The following is a 17,883-nucleotide window of genomic DNA, read 5'->3' on the forward strand; positions in this document are numbered from 1 at the left end:
TGAGGAAAATTATGAAGTATCAGCAGATTTATTAGAGTGAAAAAAGATCAGATGATATGGTACTACGTTATCAGGATAGCAATAGGTACAAGCGTTTCTACATGCTGATGCACATAAGAATGTTCTACCCAGTATCTAGCTCTATTTCAAATAGATTAAAAATTATTTTCTATTTATTATATACTATGATCTAAGATATAGATATATAAATACCCTTTCTATATAGATTTGGTATGAGTATAAAATCAGGACCATACTAAGGATTACAGTTAAATATATATTCACTGTACATATATACATATATACTGCGAATGCAGAATACAGACAGAAGAGTACATAGTTGTAGCCTTTACATCTTTAGAAAGCATTGTGAGATCAAGTTAGGTATAAACACTTCTACATGTTTGTGTACATAAGAACATTTTACATAGCATCTAGCTGCATTTCAAATAGACTAAAATTATTATCTTTTTATAATGTACAATGATATTAGATATAGAGTTGGTTAGAGCATAAAACTAGGATCATACTAAGAATTACAGTTAAATGTTTACTTAACAAAATCATAATTTAGAAATTTTGTATCTCATACTTATTGATAGTATATTATCCATATAGAATTTAACATTAATTAGAGTGATGATTAGCAAAGTACTAGGAAATTGATTGAGATAGATATAAAGATATTCCGTAGATAGTAAGAATTCAAGTAGAGTGAAGTGATTGATTACATATTTATTGATAGACTACTATAGATATGTAGACATCAATGTAACAGGAACTTTGAGTTAGAATAATACAGAGCTAGAGTTAATAGGCTAATCTGGGCATACAATTTCAGATACAACAGAAATTTAGAGTCCGAATTATGGAAACTTATAGATAAATAATTCAGAATTCATATTTCATCCATACAAAATGTAGGATGGATAGCAATGATCCAAGAATCATTCATTAGCATCATCTTTAGTAAAAGGACTCTATGAGAATTAGAAAGAGTAGAAAAGACTCCCTTTCAGATTTTCTGTCGATATCTACTAAATATCAATTTGACTTTCCAATAATAAATTACTTCTTATTTCATATATAGAACCGTCATTTAATTGTCTTCAAAAAACAACTATGGAAGTACTAGATACAAAAGACGAATATTACGTCGACATATTTTGCAGCGTAGAAGGAGCTCCGCACTCACATGTCCAATTTCTATGGTTTTCTGAACACGGAATTATTGCGACAGACTCAGAGGGTGAATGTAGTTATTCTAACGGATTGAACATAACTAGGAGATTGCGGATTAGTCGAAAGAGAGCAGAAAGGCTAAAAATGATTTATTGTAATGTTACCAATTCTTTAATAAAGAACCGCTCATGCCTCTATGAGGCCTATATTAGTCCAATACCTGATTATAGTAAGCATACTTCATTTTAATAATAGAATAGCGGATAGAATAGATCTAATATAGGAGCTTACAATATTGCTATTCTTTACATAGTATCTTTTCTTAATTTTTTAGCTTGGAGTTTCATCGTGAGTATCATCTTAGGCTCCGCAATATTATCTGTCATCAGTGTTAGCATATATCTAAAAGCAACAGAAAATCGAAATCTAATATCTATGCTAGAGACCTATATCTATATAAAAAAAACGAACGGTTAGTTAAGATTATAAAGGACATTTTATGAAGATTTATACGGATCTAATGTTATTTAGCACACTACACTTTTTGTCAATAATTTCGATAACCATATCTACTAATTAATAAAATATGCCAATAGAATGAAAGCTAGGATAAAGATATTTAGTAACTTTTATAAATGCTGAAGTTATACTCTTATAGGTTGCTCGTTATTATGTAAATAGCTTATACCAACAATATAGGATAAATAACAGCTTACGGATATTGATGTTGTAACCGCTATACCCACCTAATTTATTTTGCTTACCTCGATATTTGCGTTAATAGCGCCTGTACTATATCGTTATAAAGTACGCCATATCAAAACTAACTAATAGTAAAGGAAGCGAACTCTATTCTACGCAGATTAGAAAAAAATTACAATGGAAACTAGGATATAATTATATGTATTATATCGTTGTAAAATATACAGTAGTAGATCCTTCTAAAATAATCAAAAGGATCATAAAGGTACACTCTTTATAGATAGAACTGTAATTGAAATGAATTAAAATTATGAATTTAACATCGCATCATTACTTCAACGCTATATCTATATCAAAAATCACAAGAAATAAAATTGCAATGAATTCAAATTAGGGGTTACAAGAATTGAAAGTATACTTTACTTTAGTAAAATATTATCAATTGAAATTAGGTGTTTATGTCACACTGTTGGGATGTATAAATGCACAGTTTCTATATTATAAAGCTAAAGTAAATGAATTTTCTATTATGTTGTTGATGAAATTACAGAAAAAGGAGATTACAAATTTAAAATATAGCCATAAATCTAGATATTACACTATATGTGTTATATTTTTTCTAGAAGGAAGGGGAAGTTACATTAAAGTTTATCTTAAATCATTAGCTATTATTATGAATTAGTTTATGTTAAAGCATATCTTAAGCTATTCTTATAAATTTACGTTATTTCTATACTTCTAGATATTACATATGTTATTTTCTGCTTGATTTATATTAGAATATATCTTCAGTTATCAACTATTCTTACAAGGTTACATTATATCCATAGTTCTAGATAATATATATGGCTTTTTTTATTGGTCTGTATTAAATTATCAACTATTCTTATAAATTTACGTTATATTCATAGTTCTAGATACCATATGCACTGTATGTTTTTATTTATATTAGAATAAATCTTTAACCATTAACTATTATTTTTTTATTGTCATAACAGTATTGTTGATACAATCACAACCATTCATAACAGAAGATATGGAAAAATTCTGCCAAGCGATTACTACAAAACACAATGTCAACGTTCTTAGGGCCATCCCTACTCAGTGGATTGATATGAAAACCATTCGAGAAAGCTTGACAAGATTCAAAGTTATTATATGCGTCATAAGTGAAGCAACTAAATCGAATACAGTACAAAAAAGATTTCAATTCAAGGATTGGGTTTGTAATATTATTAAAGGTTGTCTGGAAATAAGTAACGATGATATACCGCCCCTATTTATAATCATGAATGATAAATTGAATCAAGATGAATATGAAGATGATATCAATACTTTGGAGTACATTACTTGCAACGATAAATTAACAGAAGAGCAAAGAGAACGACTAGAAGAAAGCTTTTCTCGATTTTATGACAAAGACTGGACGATTTAGACATGCGATTAATTGAAGTTAATACGATAAATAAATGAAATAGAACTATTCTTAATACAGTCTGTATGATTTACAAGATGATGTTTTTGCTGGTATTTGTAAGGTGTTTAGCTGAATTATTTCCATTCTTTTAATCAATATATTTATAAATTATACTAATATAAAATGATGAAACTATAGTTGGTGAATACTCTAGAGCTCTATTAATGGTAATCATCAGGTTTCGTTATCTAAACGATCATCATCATGCGCAATAAATATGCGATGATTAGATTAACATTATTTAAATGGATGCCTAATTGTTTGATTGCAAGAAATTTTTGATCGATAAATAAAGCTCATTATAGATTCCAAGGTGAAATTTGAAATAGCATTTATTTTCAGTCCTGCTACATGTAAAACTAATGTAGTAGTCCATGGGGGTATACTGTATAGTATTGCGATATTTTGTTGAAATTAGCATTCAATTTCAACAAAACATTAAATACAAGGTGAAAATTTAGGGATATAGCTCCTGAATAACATAGTCGTGATGTTACATAATATTATATACTCGTATATTTCATTAAACGATAACTGCATTAGCATCAGTGTTATGTAGCATTAAACTTATTGATTATTATTAACTTCGGCTTAAAGACTTTCTTTCATAAACTATTTTTACCGCCTAATAAGAAATATGGTAAAAATGAAATTTCTTATCGAAATGCTGCAGAATGAGTAGTCGCAAATCGTCAATTTTCTCCAACCCATTTCTTCCTAATCTTGCCTTCCTTACTTATTAGGCTCATAAGCGGATATCCACTTTCCGGATGTCCGGTGCTATAGTAAAGTCCGTGACGACTAATTAGAAAACTAGAAATGGCCCTTGTCTTAAACACTTGTTCATTTTACAGTAGTTAACCCCAACAAAGGTAGCCATTTATGACATAGTATATGAACAGCAATGCTAATGTAATATAGAATAACTCAAGCGTCACGTAGCCTATCAAGATAACCTCCCATCTACAGCGATCTCGTTTACGACTAGCTTTATCAAGCATCAAGATTAGTAATCAAGATATCCATTAGCTCGAGACATTATCGAGTACTTGGTAGAGATTATCCAATTGTAGCTTCCAAAAAACAGATCCTCAATTGACTTTGGAGACATAATAATCATCCTTGTTTATAGAATAATAATTCAAATTATCTTTCATGAATTAACTTGATCACCAGTTTACGCTGCTATCGGATCATATTCTTACTGTATGTAAACTTTGTGTTGATTTATCTGATTGTATTGTGATTAGATATGCATTGTAGCTAGATTAGCTCATTAGATGCCTATAGTTTACTCGTATTCAGACAGTTCAACAGATTGGTTACTGAAGTAATTGCTCTCATTATTCATCTTGATAGAAATCCAAGTTACACTTTATCTCAGTATAGAAGATAATACTATTCATATCCAATGGCTGCAAAAACGGTTCCGACAGTTACTACAAGGTATTCTACTACGTATACGAATCGTAGCCAGTAATAGTAACCGTGCGAGTTTTCTAATCTTCTATTAACTGATTAAATTATTATAATAAATAATCATAATAGCTGCATGAATATACTGCTTATTATATTCTCTAGAGTCATAGAAGTAAGGTACAAAACTGCTGACAGAATTGATTTGTTACTACTCTATAAAATATGATTTACAACGTCCATGCCATTTTATTTAGTTGTATTCTATCTAGAGATAGTAGAGCACCTAACTGTTAGTAGAATAGATTTGTTTCTAATCTATTAAACATGTATTATAACGCCAGTGGTAATTTATTTTACTATAGCGTATATTTCTGGAGATAGTAAAGCAATTCACTATTGACAGAATAGATTTGCTTCTAATCTATTAAACATGATTTATAGCGCCGATGGTATTTTGTTTTACTGTATATTATCTAAGGATAATAAAGCATCTAACTGTTGATAGAGTTGATTTGTTTCTAATCAATTAAATTAAACATGATTTATAACGGCAGTGGCACTGTACACGGATATTATCTAGAGATAGTAAAGCATCTAACTGTTGAGAAAATTGATTTCTAATCTATCAAACATGAGTTATAATGCCGTTGGTACTTTATTTTCCTCTACATTATAATTATCTAAATATAGTAAAGCATCTAACTGTTGACCGAATTGATCTGTTTCTGATCTATACTTTATTTACCGACTGCGTTGATTTAAATTCGGGTAGATCGATTAAGAATTCATCGACTGGTATCGATATGCATGTCCTAGATGCAGTCACAACACACTCTAATGGGTCGATTCTATATCAAATTGTTGTCGTAACCAACCTTGCAGAACATAAAGGTTCCAACTTCATACAGGACGATGTTGTGCATTTTGTGGTATGAATTTCAAAGTTATACATACTGCGATAATGATGGCACACGGTGACAACATTATTGTAACTTACTGTTCATTTTAAAACCTTGTTGTCCATATGAGTAATAGTCCTATTGCTAGCAAACGTAAAATCTGACTAGTGTTGCTGAATCTACGGAATATCGGTCCACAATTTTATTATTTTAAAAACTGCATCTGTATCGTTGATACTGACAAGCTTATTAATTAAGAATAATTCTACGTACGGTATAATCTTATAGGGTTTTATTTATATCTAGGTAAAGCATGATTACGGTGCTTTCGAAGGATTTTATAGCAAATTATCAGAAAGTTACCCCGCATCGATACTACCTCCGTTACCAGGGAAAGCATTCATAGCAACTGAAAGCACTATCAAAAAGCGAAAAAGAATGCTAAACGCGTTGATGGAGTTTATTGCATCCTCATCCAAATTATCCAACTGTGAAATCGTTCAACAATTTTTAGGTGTCAAAGACAAACGTCAGACAGTGGCTACAAGTCGACCCGTGGATGCAACTGATAATCATCCATTAAGTCAAAATTTTGAAGCTGATGATAATAAGTATGGCGTATAAAGCTGTCATAAGAACAAATAGACTGCATTAGTTATCGTGGTGCAAGCGCAGAAAATCGTCCTTGTCGCTAAAATAATCCCATTAATTGATTGATATTGTATACTTTAAGGACCGAGATCAAAGAAGATTCAGACGAAAACAAGCGCGACGACGACAACGATGATCTATTCGGCAGTAGTAGCACTAAGATAAGATCTGGTGGTAATTTTTCGGTCGATAAAGGGCAAGATACAAACTTTGGTAATTACGATACAAGAAAAGATACAGGAGATCTATTTGCACCAACATCTGAACATTCAGAGCAGGCACAAGACCAATCAGAAGAAACAACAGTTGTTTTAGAGTAAGTCTTAAAATGGGCTAGAGTGCTATTTACGCCCTATTTTCAAAAAGTTGATACCAATTTATTCTCTTCAATAATATACGTAATAATATATCTTCATAATCACTTGCTATATATTTTCTGCTTTATTTATCGGATTTAGTTTAGGTAATGACGATTTGGATGATTTGATGAAACAAATAGATGACGGTAACAGTAATAAACCTAAGCCTAAGCCAAAACCTAAGCCTAAACCAAAACCGAGACCCACGGCCGTAAATCAAGCAAATGTCAATCAAATTGATAACATTGGTGATAGTTTGCATAATATAGATATTTCTGATGTTAGTAAGTATATTCAAGATAATTCTGCTGATGATGACGTTAGCTTATTTTAAACTTCCGAAAAAGTGACGATAGTACAGATTGGATTCATTCTTTTTATAACAATGAATTGATTTAAGTTCTAAGATTGCCTTTAGGTGAATGACTAGTATTAAATAAGTGTCTGATAAAATAGACCTGTACAATAGCTACAGAAATCATAACGAAACATTCACATAGAGACCACATTTGTACTCTAAAGTTATTGCCTTCAGCAATATTTCTGTGGCGAGCCTCCTTGGCGGTAGAAGCACTAAGCATTTTTTGTACCATTTGAAGATGTTCTGATGTCGTTCGTAGAAAATCCTGCAATTTACGATATCAATATCATTTTGTTAAGTAATTTTATATTATGAAAATTCGAAACGTTTAAAATATTGATTATAGTTTATGATTCTATCTATTCAGTTAATTAATCAGATTATAAGATATGCGAGCCATCTGTTTACTATAAAATTAGCATGTCAGTCAAATAGAGATAGAGTATAGCAATTACCTCAATCTTTTCAATGTTTGAATCATCATCTTGTAAACCTGTCGTTTTCATATTCCAAGATTTATCTTGAGTAGGATTGAGGTAAAAATAAAGCGTCTTTGAAGAGATCTTACTGAAGGCATTACTAAAGCAAAACTCGTAGTCTCCACTTTCAGTTGCTTTCATTTCGTGATATCCTTCTGATCGCCTGGTTTCGGAAACGATGATTGTCTTTCCGGGAGAAATGATGTAAAAGTCGACATCTAGCTCTCCACCTCCACCGGTTACCTAATAAGAGAGTAATATCGGCATTAAGTACTTTTGCATGTGCCATAGCCTATGCTTAGTTCTAATAATTAATTAATTATCGACCATATCAATCAACTGTAGTTAATGTTGAGAGAAGTTTTAAATCAATACTCTAGTAGTTATAATTCATTGTAATTACATATTACAGCCAAAGGTTGTCCTATATTTCAACTAGATTAATTACCTATTAACTAGTAACAGTCTAGCTTGCATTGTGTACACTGAACCCTTGCTATTGACAACATCTTGTACGATACATTACAATACGGGGCTTGCACAGAAAGGTTCACACTGCACAGTGTGAGAACTGCATAAATTGTAGGTTATTACAATATTTGTCTACTCTACTTTGTAACTAACTCTACTATGCAAAGCTACGACTACTGCAGTACATTTCAAGTTAAGCGGATAGATAATATAGCGGTTTGGTGATTTCATCAACTGTTTTTTTGTACTTATAAATTATATATTATTATAGTGCTTTCAATCCAGTACTATCATGCATATCATCCCTATTTTTACAAGTCATGAAATAGCTCAATATCCAAGATAGATGACTTGTCCCCACATAAATGATCTCCTGCATCGGGTCTTGCGCTCAAATAAAATTGACCACTAACTTGATGCAATTGTTTTCAACGATGGACATTAACCTCAAGGTGGACGATTATTCTCTACATAAACTATCTCCTGTATCGCGCTTAAATGAAATTGACCACCAATTGGATGTAATTGTTTTGGTTAAAAAGCCATTAGGATAGACGATTGCTCCCTACAACTCGTAAGTGTATGTTAATCACTTATATGGTAGAATTGTGCATGATCCCTTCCATTGCCCTTGTTGAAGTTATAGACGCAATTTGTAGAACATTTAAAAAAGACAATAGACAATAGGTACAGTACATTATAAGGGTCTCCCCTGTAGTGATTATATAATATTCGTACAGTATACCAATTGAGACTGTATCTTAGATTGACTTTAAAATGTATAAATTTATGTAATATGATGTAAAAAGAAGAGACTGATCGCGAATAGGAGCTGATAGTGGATTAGGGTCCTAATTCCAGTATCAGTAGTAATAAAGTACATAGTAAATTGTAGTAGACTGTCAACCTGGATATTTAACGAATGGTGACTCCATTTTATCCCAACGTGGAGTTATCAAATCCATACCAACCTCTTATTAACAGATCCTAAATTTGGGCATAGGTATGAACTGGTGGATGCTTCTTTTTCACAAAAAATGACATTAAATTGGAGGTCCATTTCATTTGAGTACAATTTATCTAGAGAGCAATCATCTGCCTTGATGCTCCTAGATCGGAAAACAATTGCATCAAGTAAGTTGGTGGTCCACTTCATTAGAGCACAATACCCGATGCTGGAGATTCTTTACGTAGGGAGCAATCATCTACCTGAATACCCCCCCGATTTTGCAAAAAAAATTATATCAAGTTGGGTGGTCCATTTCATTTGAGCACAAATATCCAAGAGATAGTTTGATGCAGGGAGGAATCGTCTACCTTGATGGTGTTTGATCGAAAAACACATCAAGTTGGTGATCGGAGGACAATACCCGATGTAGGAAATACTTTATACTCATACGCATTACTTTATGTAAGGAGCAATCATCTACTTTAATGGCCCCTTTTGCAAAACAACTACAACAAGTTGGCGGTCCATTGCATTGGAGAATACCGTCTAGGAGGAGATAGTTTATGATATGTTATAGAGGGAGCAATCATCGTCTACTTTGATGCTCCTTAATCGGAAAACAATTGCATCAAGTTGGCGATCCATTTCATTCGAGCACAATACCCAATATAGAAAATACGTTATACTAGTACTAATTCAATTTGTGTTTGATCACAGTAAGTGGATTAGTTTAACCTGGATGTCGGCCATGGCCGAATAGAATGAATCATCGATTACTGTAGACACTATTGCATTTCTTACCTGGTATTCAGCATAAAAGGTCGAGTTACTATGGATATTCTCGAAATAGCAGTCCGTCACTCCGGCATCGAGCTGGACAGTCATATAATTTTCGCCTACACTATTGCAAATACAGTACAGTAAAATCAATACAGTAAGCCTATAAAATGATGCAGCCATTTTCTCTCTCTCTCTTGACGTCGATAATGATGGATTTAAACTTGATCGAAGGACATTTCTATCCACTATAAGTAAGTAAAATAAGCAATATCAATCTTCGACGCAGTCGACGTAGGCAACACTGGAATGGCTGCTACAACACGCCAAGTCTGATGGCCTACAATGACCTAGACTGCAGCAGCCGCCGTCGAATGAGTACAATAGGTTGACTATTGTCTTCTTCTGCAGGGTTTGAGCACGCGTAGTTGGTGTATTGACACGTTTCCATCAGGGAGAAATGGTGAAGGAATGCAATGGAGGAGCTTATCCAACGGGAGTACGCATCTCTGTTAAATGAGCACATTATCGTAAACCGTCAGTAAAGCGACGGGAGTTTGCACTAGTATCGTCTAAAAGCTGTTGTAAACACTTCTCTTCATTCTAGCCTTAATATGCAGATGCTCCATTCCGTAATGGACTTATATTTCTAAACTATTTCATTGAAACTTATTCTACTTTTGTCACTTACATCAAGTCATCAATGCTTTTGAATTCCTAGTACCCCTACTAACACTATCACTCTTTTTCAACATTTTGCTTCTTATTTGGTCTGAGATCTCCGTCCATCCGAGACCAGATACTGAGTGAGTAAGTGTACACTGTACAGTGGATTACTCATACTGTACACTATACAGTACAGTGTACTGTACAGGTCAGTGAGTATTGAGTTAACGTCCCTTTTTCTTTCCTTTTTAGATAGAAATTCACCAATCCTTCACTGTACTGTACTGTATTTTGTTTTCAGAATCGTGTTCATCAATGAAAAAAATTCAAGTGTATTCACTGTACTCTACTGTATTTTATTTTCAGAATCGTGCTCATCCATGAAACAGTCTCAAACAGACTTGAAGAAGTCATAGTCCTATCAAAATAGGATATTTATAGCCCCTCTCTTCCTTGTTAGTGCAGCAGTCCATCATGCATGCCTAATGAAAACACTAGCACACATCCGCAGACGCCATAAAATCCATCACCAAAAAATGAACTAATCTACCATAGACTAACGTGAACGTGAATGTACCTTAAGGTTAATAATGGACGCATACAATCGTATTAAATGGTCAATCCATGACACACAGTATTTCGCATGGAAAGTAATAAGATTGATTTACCCCTGTCAGATTAGTGGACTAGTATTAAATTGAGCTAATAATCATGGAACCAACAATTCTGAACAGTAAGCGACACCATCGAAGGGGGGAAATGACTTGAATCACAAAATAAATTTTCAATTTATTACCAAAGTAATCGTAAACACAAGATCTTATCATTAGTTATGCATCCTGGAAGCGGCACGGCACATGCTTATGGCGCGCCATCGACTAGTGTTAAGTAAAGTTAGATTCTCCATTTTATGCATCTTGTAGAGCTGGTAATAATTGATATCAGTGTTATTAGAAATGGACAATAAATAATGTGCATTTGATTCGATTGTAGCTTATCCCTTGTTGAACTAAGACAGTCTCTACAAGTGACAGCTCTAGCAAAAACTTACACATAGCACATCCAATCCTGAACGAATCTGAACGGCAATCAAAAATAAACATGAAAGAATCATCAATACAGTTACTGCTTAGGGAGGTGAAGAAGACTCCGCTTATGGGTTAAATACCTGTTGTGCTAGTTGAAAATGCTACAACCTCGTGGATTATCACTTCTGCGTGAATGTCTAGAGTCAATTTAGATAAGGTATTATAATTGACATGGACTTTGGAACATAAATATTATAGTAGGATAAGGCCCGCTGTGCCAGGATAGATATTTGTGACACAGAGGTAAATAACCTAGCTATAGAAGTAGATTCGAGAATGGCTAGATCGATTGAGACAGACCTACAAGCATAAAGGAAAATAAGACAGAATAGAAACCCATTGCAAGTCGGACAAGATAGTAGCAACGAAATAATTTTAACCCAATCCATTGAACGTGGAGAAATAAATTCCATTCACTAAATTATCCAAAGATAATCTAGATTATGGCTAAGTTTGAATTTGACCAGTCAAGTAAGATCATGCTTCGTTTCAGTAGTCCAGTTTTAGTCAGATTCAATCAGAAGGGGAAAAATGGAAGGAGTTTGATATATTGCCCTCTTTTGAGTAATCTGTATAAAATGGGCTACTATTTTACAGTATACACTAATAAGGTATGATTTCAGTCAGTATACCTTCCGAAGTCTTTTGAACTATCATTTTCGGCATTATTTTAACAGAAGCTTATTAATATCTTATAACGGACTAATTATTAAAAATTTTTAAAGCAAGAAATTCGCTTTTTATTAATAATTTTTTCAAATATTAGAAGCGTGAATTAGTCCATTCAGTATTATTATTGATCACTTATCATTTCAGTTTGAAAATAAATTCTACCCTGATATTCTAAAACTAGTGACTGTTGAACGTAATGGAGCTCTTGACAAGATCGTTATATTTCCGTGGCTATGCAGCTGTCAATAGGGTAAATGTGAGCACTTCTGATACATTGATTTTCATTTTTGAATAGGTAATGATTGAAATAGATATAGCTGCAGCTTACTTAAATTTGTAGAGCTTGTCAACAGTACTACAAAAATCGTTCCAATTGCATGAATGATAAATGTATAAAAGTTACAATGTTTTGCTTACATTCTGCTTTGATAATGAGTTATTGTACATCCGTGATTTATTGATTAACTATTACTTTCTATAGTTCGAAGTATTATTTAAGAATACTCCACTAAAGTTTTATTCAACATTTCACTATTCAATGATATATCTGGTATTGCATTACATTACATAAGAACTCCTCCGTTATTATTGAATTAGAAGTTAACATTTAATCTTCTTATTTAACCTACTTTACGAAATCGTTTCAATAGTATACTATTGGACTAATTATATTTGTTGATAATAAATTGCCAATAATAAGTACATCAAACTAGTAGAATCATCATTACAATTTTATCGGACTAACAAACGGCTATAAATATTTCACGATGCAGATTCGGTACGAGTCTGATAAGTAGCACATCTTTATAATATAAACATTAATTAGACAGTTGCTATCGTAGAAAACTATTAAAGACTGCAGTCAAATTAGTTATCAAAGATACAGATATTAGGTCATAAATATTCATAATACCTTTTTACTCAATGTTGTATGATGTCAATTTTTCGAATAAGCATTGATTACTATTATAATTTACAAACGTTAAAGGTTTAATTTCTTTCCAAGCCTTTGACAGTATGACAGTAAATAATTTGCCATTGATTCAAATCTAGGCGTCTCACACGACGACTATAGTTGTTTATTTCAAGAAAAGATTTTATTTGATTAAATTTCATAAGTTATAGTAAGAAGAATAAACTGCTAGTTTTTCATTGAACCTTGGCAGCTGATGACGTTATGGACTACTTTAATACAGTTAAACCTTCGTTAACGCAATTACCATTATTTTTAATCCATAAACTAACAGTCACATACCTCCTCTTACTAGCTGCCGGTTAAATGTATTAAATTTATTAATTCGTGATTCTAGCACCTAGCCAGCATAATTTATTTTACATTTAATAAATAAATATATTATTATGGTAATAGTTAACATACAGACCCAACCGGCTCTATCTCAGCTCGATAATTTATTTATTTGGGAATAATATCAGTCTTTTATACGGGTATACCTTTTTAAGATGGCTTTCCCACCTTCCATTAGTGACAGGATTCCATATAGCCCTATTTTTTTTATCAATTAATTTACAATAGTTGATTCAGGACTACTGTATTACCAACGTAAAGGATAACGGTAGTTGGAAGACATCGTTATATAATGTGTTTGAGACAGTAAAAAGTTTTTAGATTAGTAGCTATAGTTGCAAGAAGTGAGCTAATTCGTCGTTAATTTTAGCCTTTCACTAGTCATAATATTATATTAATGTACTTATTTAATCATTGTAGTAGTTCAACAAAACTGTAGGATGGACTATTAATTTTTTGGACCGATTAAAGAAAATGAAAAAAATTAGAAGGAGCAGATATAACCTTTACCACTTGGCATCGAAGTGTAATTAATTTGCCAAAGTTTTATTAAAATGCACTAGAAAGAGTAGATAATTAATGCCAATATTATGTAGAAAGATCCAGTTTCATATGTATGCGTTTGCTACATTGCGATGCTTGATATTTTTAATTTTATAGTTGTCGATCGCATCTCTAAGTCGGATAGTGGCTTGATTTAAAATTTGAAATTTGCCTTCAGTCCAAGGGGACTAATTTGCTTTCTTATGAGATGCATCGTTTTTATTACGTTATATTCTATAGTAATTTCAAATATATAATTGTCAAATTGGTTTTTGACAGTAAACAAACTTTCATCTGCGAAATCAGTAAGTAGCAAGTAGCTGTACAATTTGCAATAGCAAAAAAATCAGACAATTTAATGGGCGCATTCATAGGCGAATTCAATTTAATTAGGAATGGTCTATTCAACTCTTACATTGTTCATATTATAAACGAATTAAAATCCTAGCTTAAAAATTTTATTGGTTTGATTTATTTACGAAAAGAATTTAAAATCATTCATTCATTCATTATCGATTTGACAAGTGGTAGCCATCGTTTCTTATTGACCATCATACATTAGTTGTTTCACAGTTCTACCGGAAGTTCTAGTATCTTATTATGAGCGTAGAGTGCTAGTTTAATTCAATATTGGATCAGTCATCAGAATTAACGTTTGATAGGCTTGTTTCTTCATGATTTAACTTATACTATTTTCTTGGACTTAAAAGATCTTTCCAACTATTTCTTCGTCAAGATTACTGGCAACTACTAGTACAATAGTTGTTAATGATAGTCCCCTGCAAGTTTTACCATCTATAGATCTTCCTGAACTAATACAACGCAAAGCTATCGATCATATGGTAGGTTTCCCTTTATTAAAGACAACATAATTATGATAAAAGCCTTAGTTAGTATGCTACAAAGTATAATAGATTCAATGGCTACAGAAACTTTCATAATTTCTTTGAAACAGCAAAAGAGTGACGAACCTTTTAATATTGTTAACATCGGTGATATAGTCTACAAGATTAAAACGGTAAGCAGATAATAGTAAAACATAGGATATGCCAGGCGAAATAAAGATAGCCAAATCTCACATTTTCGATGCGAGACAAAATTTAACATATCTTTGTTAAAATCATAATGTGTAACTGTAAAGACTCCTTAAATAATACCTCTTTAAATATGATGCAATATCCTGTACTAAAATTCAAACTAGCAATCACTTTAAAGATTGTTACAATAGTCGCATGTTACCATTTAGAGTTAATGCTAAGCACTGTGTTTAAGGTTCCTACTATTCTCAACCGGCATAGAAGCTAATAAATAGTACAAGTTGTCAATATTAATGTATAGCTAGCTATCTACTGACCTCCATTTCCTTTATTACTTGAAAAACGGGTCTTTTATACTTAGGCTCTCCACAATTGCAATATATAGTATGTCTAAGAATTATTAGGTTGAATAGTATCGGATTAGTGATGAGGTAGAATTAAGAAGTGCAACGAAGCCCCAAAATTACTTAACCCTGATTTTAGTAAAAACGTAGATCTTAATACTGATCTATTATTTAAGTCACAAAACTTAATCAATAAATAGTTTAGTTTAAGGTGCATACGTATTCCAACAATTACAGTATATGAGAAGTAAAGGAATGTTCATGAGCGAGAACTTCCGATGGTAGACAGAAATTCAAGATTTAGTTACGCGATCTAATTGTATTGTCACTAAACAGTATGAACCGCAGAATTTTGATGATAAAGATAACATGATAGAAGATAAAAAATTTATTAGTATTTCTTGAAAATAATAATATAAAGTTACTTCTTACGCCGATATAAATATAAATTTATTGTTCTGGGCCATAAATTACGCAGTGGTTTTCCCTTCTGCCTCGTGTACATTCTTATTTCGGTATGTTCATAGTTTAAAATTGAATCTATTTTGATAAAATTTGCTTTTAAAACTAGTATGCAAATTATACATACCTCTAAAAGAGCATGTCGAATATGCTAATTTTATAACCAGCCCTAAAGTGTAACGTGGATAGAGGACTTTTAGCCACATTACTGGCTTTTGGATTTGGGTTTGAAGGTGTTAGTAAGGTAGGCATAAATTAAAATTTTGAATGATTTCAGTGTGGATAGTTGAATAAAATTGTTAATTGTAATGTGTTATAACAATCATTATAACAATTTCAAGAACGGATTAATTAAATATATCATCTTATTAAGGATGAAATTGATACAGTTTTGAAAATGGGGGCGGCACCTGAAAAAATTATTTTTGCGAATCCGTGCAAGCCAATTTCTCATATAAAGTATGTTTTAATAAAATATCATCTTGCAAAGACTTGATCAGTAAGCAGGACAAAGTGGACAGATGTCCAATATGTATGTACGCTGCACTCGGTACCTACCATTTTATTTGCTGGATTACTAATTCTTGTGCTTGTTAATAGCAAATCCTGTGACTTTTCATAAATGTGAGTTTATGAAAGGCGAATGCGGCTGGAAACAATTACGAGCTGTTGACTTTACCGACTGGGAACGTGGTAAGTATATCAGTTTTATTACTCTACAATTTTTAATTTGCAGCTATGTCGTTGCCAAAATTTTAATCGAAAATTTTGTCCAATAAATCAAATTAAATACTCTAATCAGGATTGCAAGAATAGCGCAAATTCCAGTTTACTATTGGGAATTTAGCTATAACTTCAATATCATAACCTGATTTCTTGTTCAATGCATATTTTCGTCTACTTTTAAAAGATGCTAAAATAGGAATGGTTCTCAATTCCAAATATGAGAACATTAATGGCCAATATGCGAATATGATTAGTCCCCCGATGGTGAAATCTCATGAAGCAAAATCAATTAGGGTATTCAGACATTAATGTAACGGACATTTCCTCTTAGTTGTTACCGAAATTCGAAATTGAATTACATAAAGCTGGGTAGACAATTACCAGAAAACTTTAATCCATTCTATTTAGCGATCACCAGCATTAGAGATAGATATTTCGTACGATGTAATCAAATAATGTGATAGTCAATAACAAATCGATAGACGAAGTAACATAAGCTTCATGCTTTCCATCATCAGGTGCAAATCTCATTTGGATACAATGGTTCATACACCGGAAATTTATACGTTATGGTCATGTATCCGAAGTACAGTGATAAATTAAAAGTAATCGATACAATCAACCCACAGTCGGCTTTACTTGGACCACTTACTATTACACGTTATCAAATATTCTTTTCTCCTCTATATACTGATTATCAGGTATATCTTAATATTTTATTTTGGATATTTATGATATTGCAATATGATGTCAAAATTGCTTGATAGTAATTATTTACATGGTTATACCTTGCGAGTAAGCACCTTAAATTCTAATTGTTTCAATCAAAGTATAATGACTAAAATCACAATCAGTTATGCAATATATTAATGTAATGAAATGAAATATGTAGAGATCAAGCTACAAAACTTTAACAAACTTTCATTCTACTTTCGTAGCACTCCGGTCGACTTAACGCTAATACTTTGACACCAAATAAAATTTGGAGAAATAACCGAACAACAATTTATTTCAAAACAAAAATGGAGAGAAGTATAAACCGAACAACCGCACAAATACTTAGCTTTAAGTATTATTAAAATAAATGACAGACTTAAAAACTGTCAACGACCAAACAACCTTTCAAAAACAAGAACGTTTTAACTTACGACAATTCGACCCCGAAGGCCTTTTAAATTCAACAAGTTCTTCAAATAAAATCTTCTCCTACTCTCTCTCTAAATTTTCTAATTGCACTATCATTTATAGGCTCCGTAGAGCCGTCAGAGGTATTAAAACTAAACATTTGCTAACCAATCGCTCTAAGATCCGTT

At 32.2% G+C, this 17,883-nt stretch overlaps 4 protein-coding genes across 4 annotated transcripts in view; 3 read left to right on the plus strand and 1 right to left on the minus strand.

The window, feature by feature from the left end:
- Positions 1-1,122: 1,122 nt before the first annotated feature.
- Positions 1,123-3,319, plus strand: TRIADDRAFT_52091 (uncharacterized protein; the record flags this gene model as incomplete). Its single annotated transcript, XM_002107994.1, has 3 exons — positions 1,123-1,411; positions 1,517-1,654; positions 2,883-3,319. 3 exons carry the CDS (start codon positions 1,123-1,125, stop codon positions 3,317-3,319), a joined length of 864 nt encoding a protein of 287 aa, XP_002108030.1.
- A 1,453-nt stretch (positions 3,320-4,772) lies between these two features.
- On the plus strand, positions 4,773-6,650 carry TRIADDRAFT_52092 (uncharacterized protein; the record flags this gene model as incomplete). Its single annotated transcript, XM_002107995.1, has 4 exons — positions 4,773-4,807; positions 5,553-5,709; positions 5,986-6,290; positions 6,413-6,650. The coding sequence occupies 4 exons, from the start codon at positions 4,773-4,775 to the stop codon at positions 6,648-6,650; spliced, it is 735 nt and encodes a 244-aa protein (XP_002108031.1).
- A 434-nt stretch (positions 6,651-7,084) lies between these two features.
- TRIADDRAFT_19205 (uncharacterized protein) lies at positions 7,085-9,834 on the minus strand (the record flags this gene model as incomplete). The annotated part of the gene is made up of 3 exons (XM_002108738.1): positions 7,085-7,315; positions 7,506-7,772; positions 9,751-9,834. 3 exons carry the CDS (start codon positions 9,832-9,834, stop codon positions 7,085-7,087), a joined length of 582 nt encoding a protein of 193 aa, XP_002108774.1.
- Positions 9,835-12,348: 2,514 nt separating this feature from the next.
- Positions 12,349-17,883, plus strand: part of TRIADDRAFT_52094 (uncharacterized protein) — a gene marked incomplete at both ends in the record, with an annotated part of 7,310 nt that continues 1,775 nt past the window's right edge. The window contains 9 exons of the mRNA XM_002107996.1: positions 12,349-12,402; positions 14,712-14,843; positions 14,957-15,019; positions 15,861-15,897; positions 16,445-16,537; positions 16,755-16,864; positions 17,089-17,271; positions 17,509-17,602; positions 17,819-17,838. Of these exons, the coding sequence (XP_002108032.1) occupies positions 12,349-12,402; positions 14,712-14,843; positions 14,957-15,019; positions 15,861-15,897; positions 16,445-16,537; positions 16,755-16,864; positions 17,089-17,271; positions 17,509-17,602; positions 17,819-17,838 (786 nt within the window). The remainder of the gene's footprint in view (positions 12,403-14,711; positions 14,844-14,956; positions 15,020-15,860; positions 15,898-16,444; positions 16,538-16,754; positions 16,865-17,088; positions 17,272-17,508; positions 17,603-17,818; positions 17,839-17,883) is intronic.

Source organism: Trichoplax adhaerens, genomic scaffold (genome assembly GCF_000150275.1).
Source record: "Trichoplax adhaerens TRIADscaffold_1 genomic scaffold, whole genome shotgun sequence".
Classification (NCBI taxonomy): domain Eukaryota; kingdom Metazoa; phylum Placozoa; class Uniplacotomia; order Trichoplacea; family Trichoplacidae; genus Trichoplax; species Trichoplax adhaerens.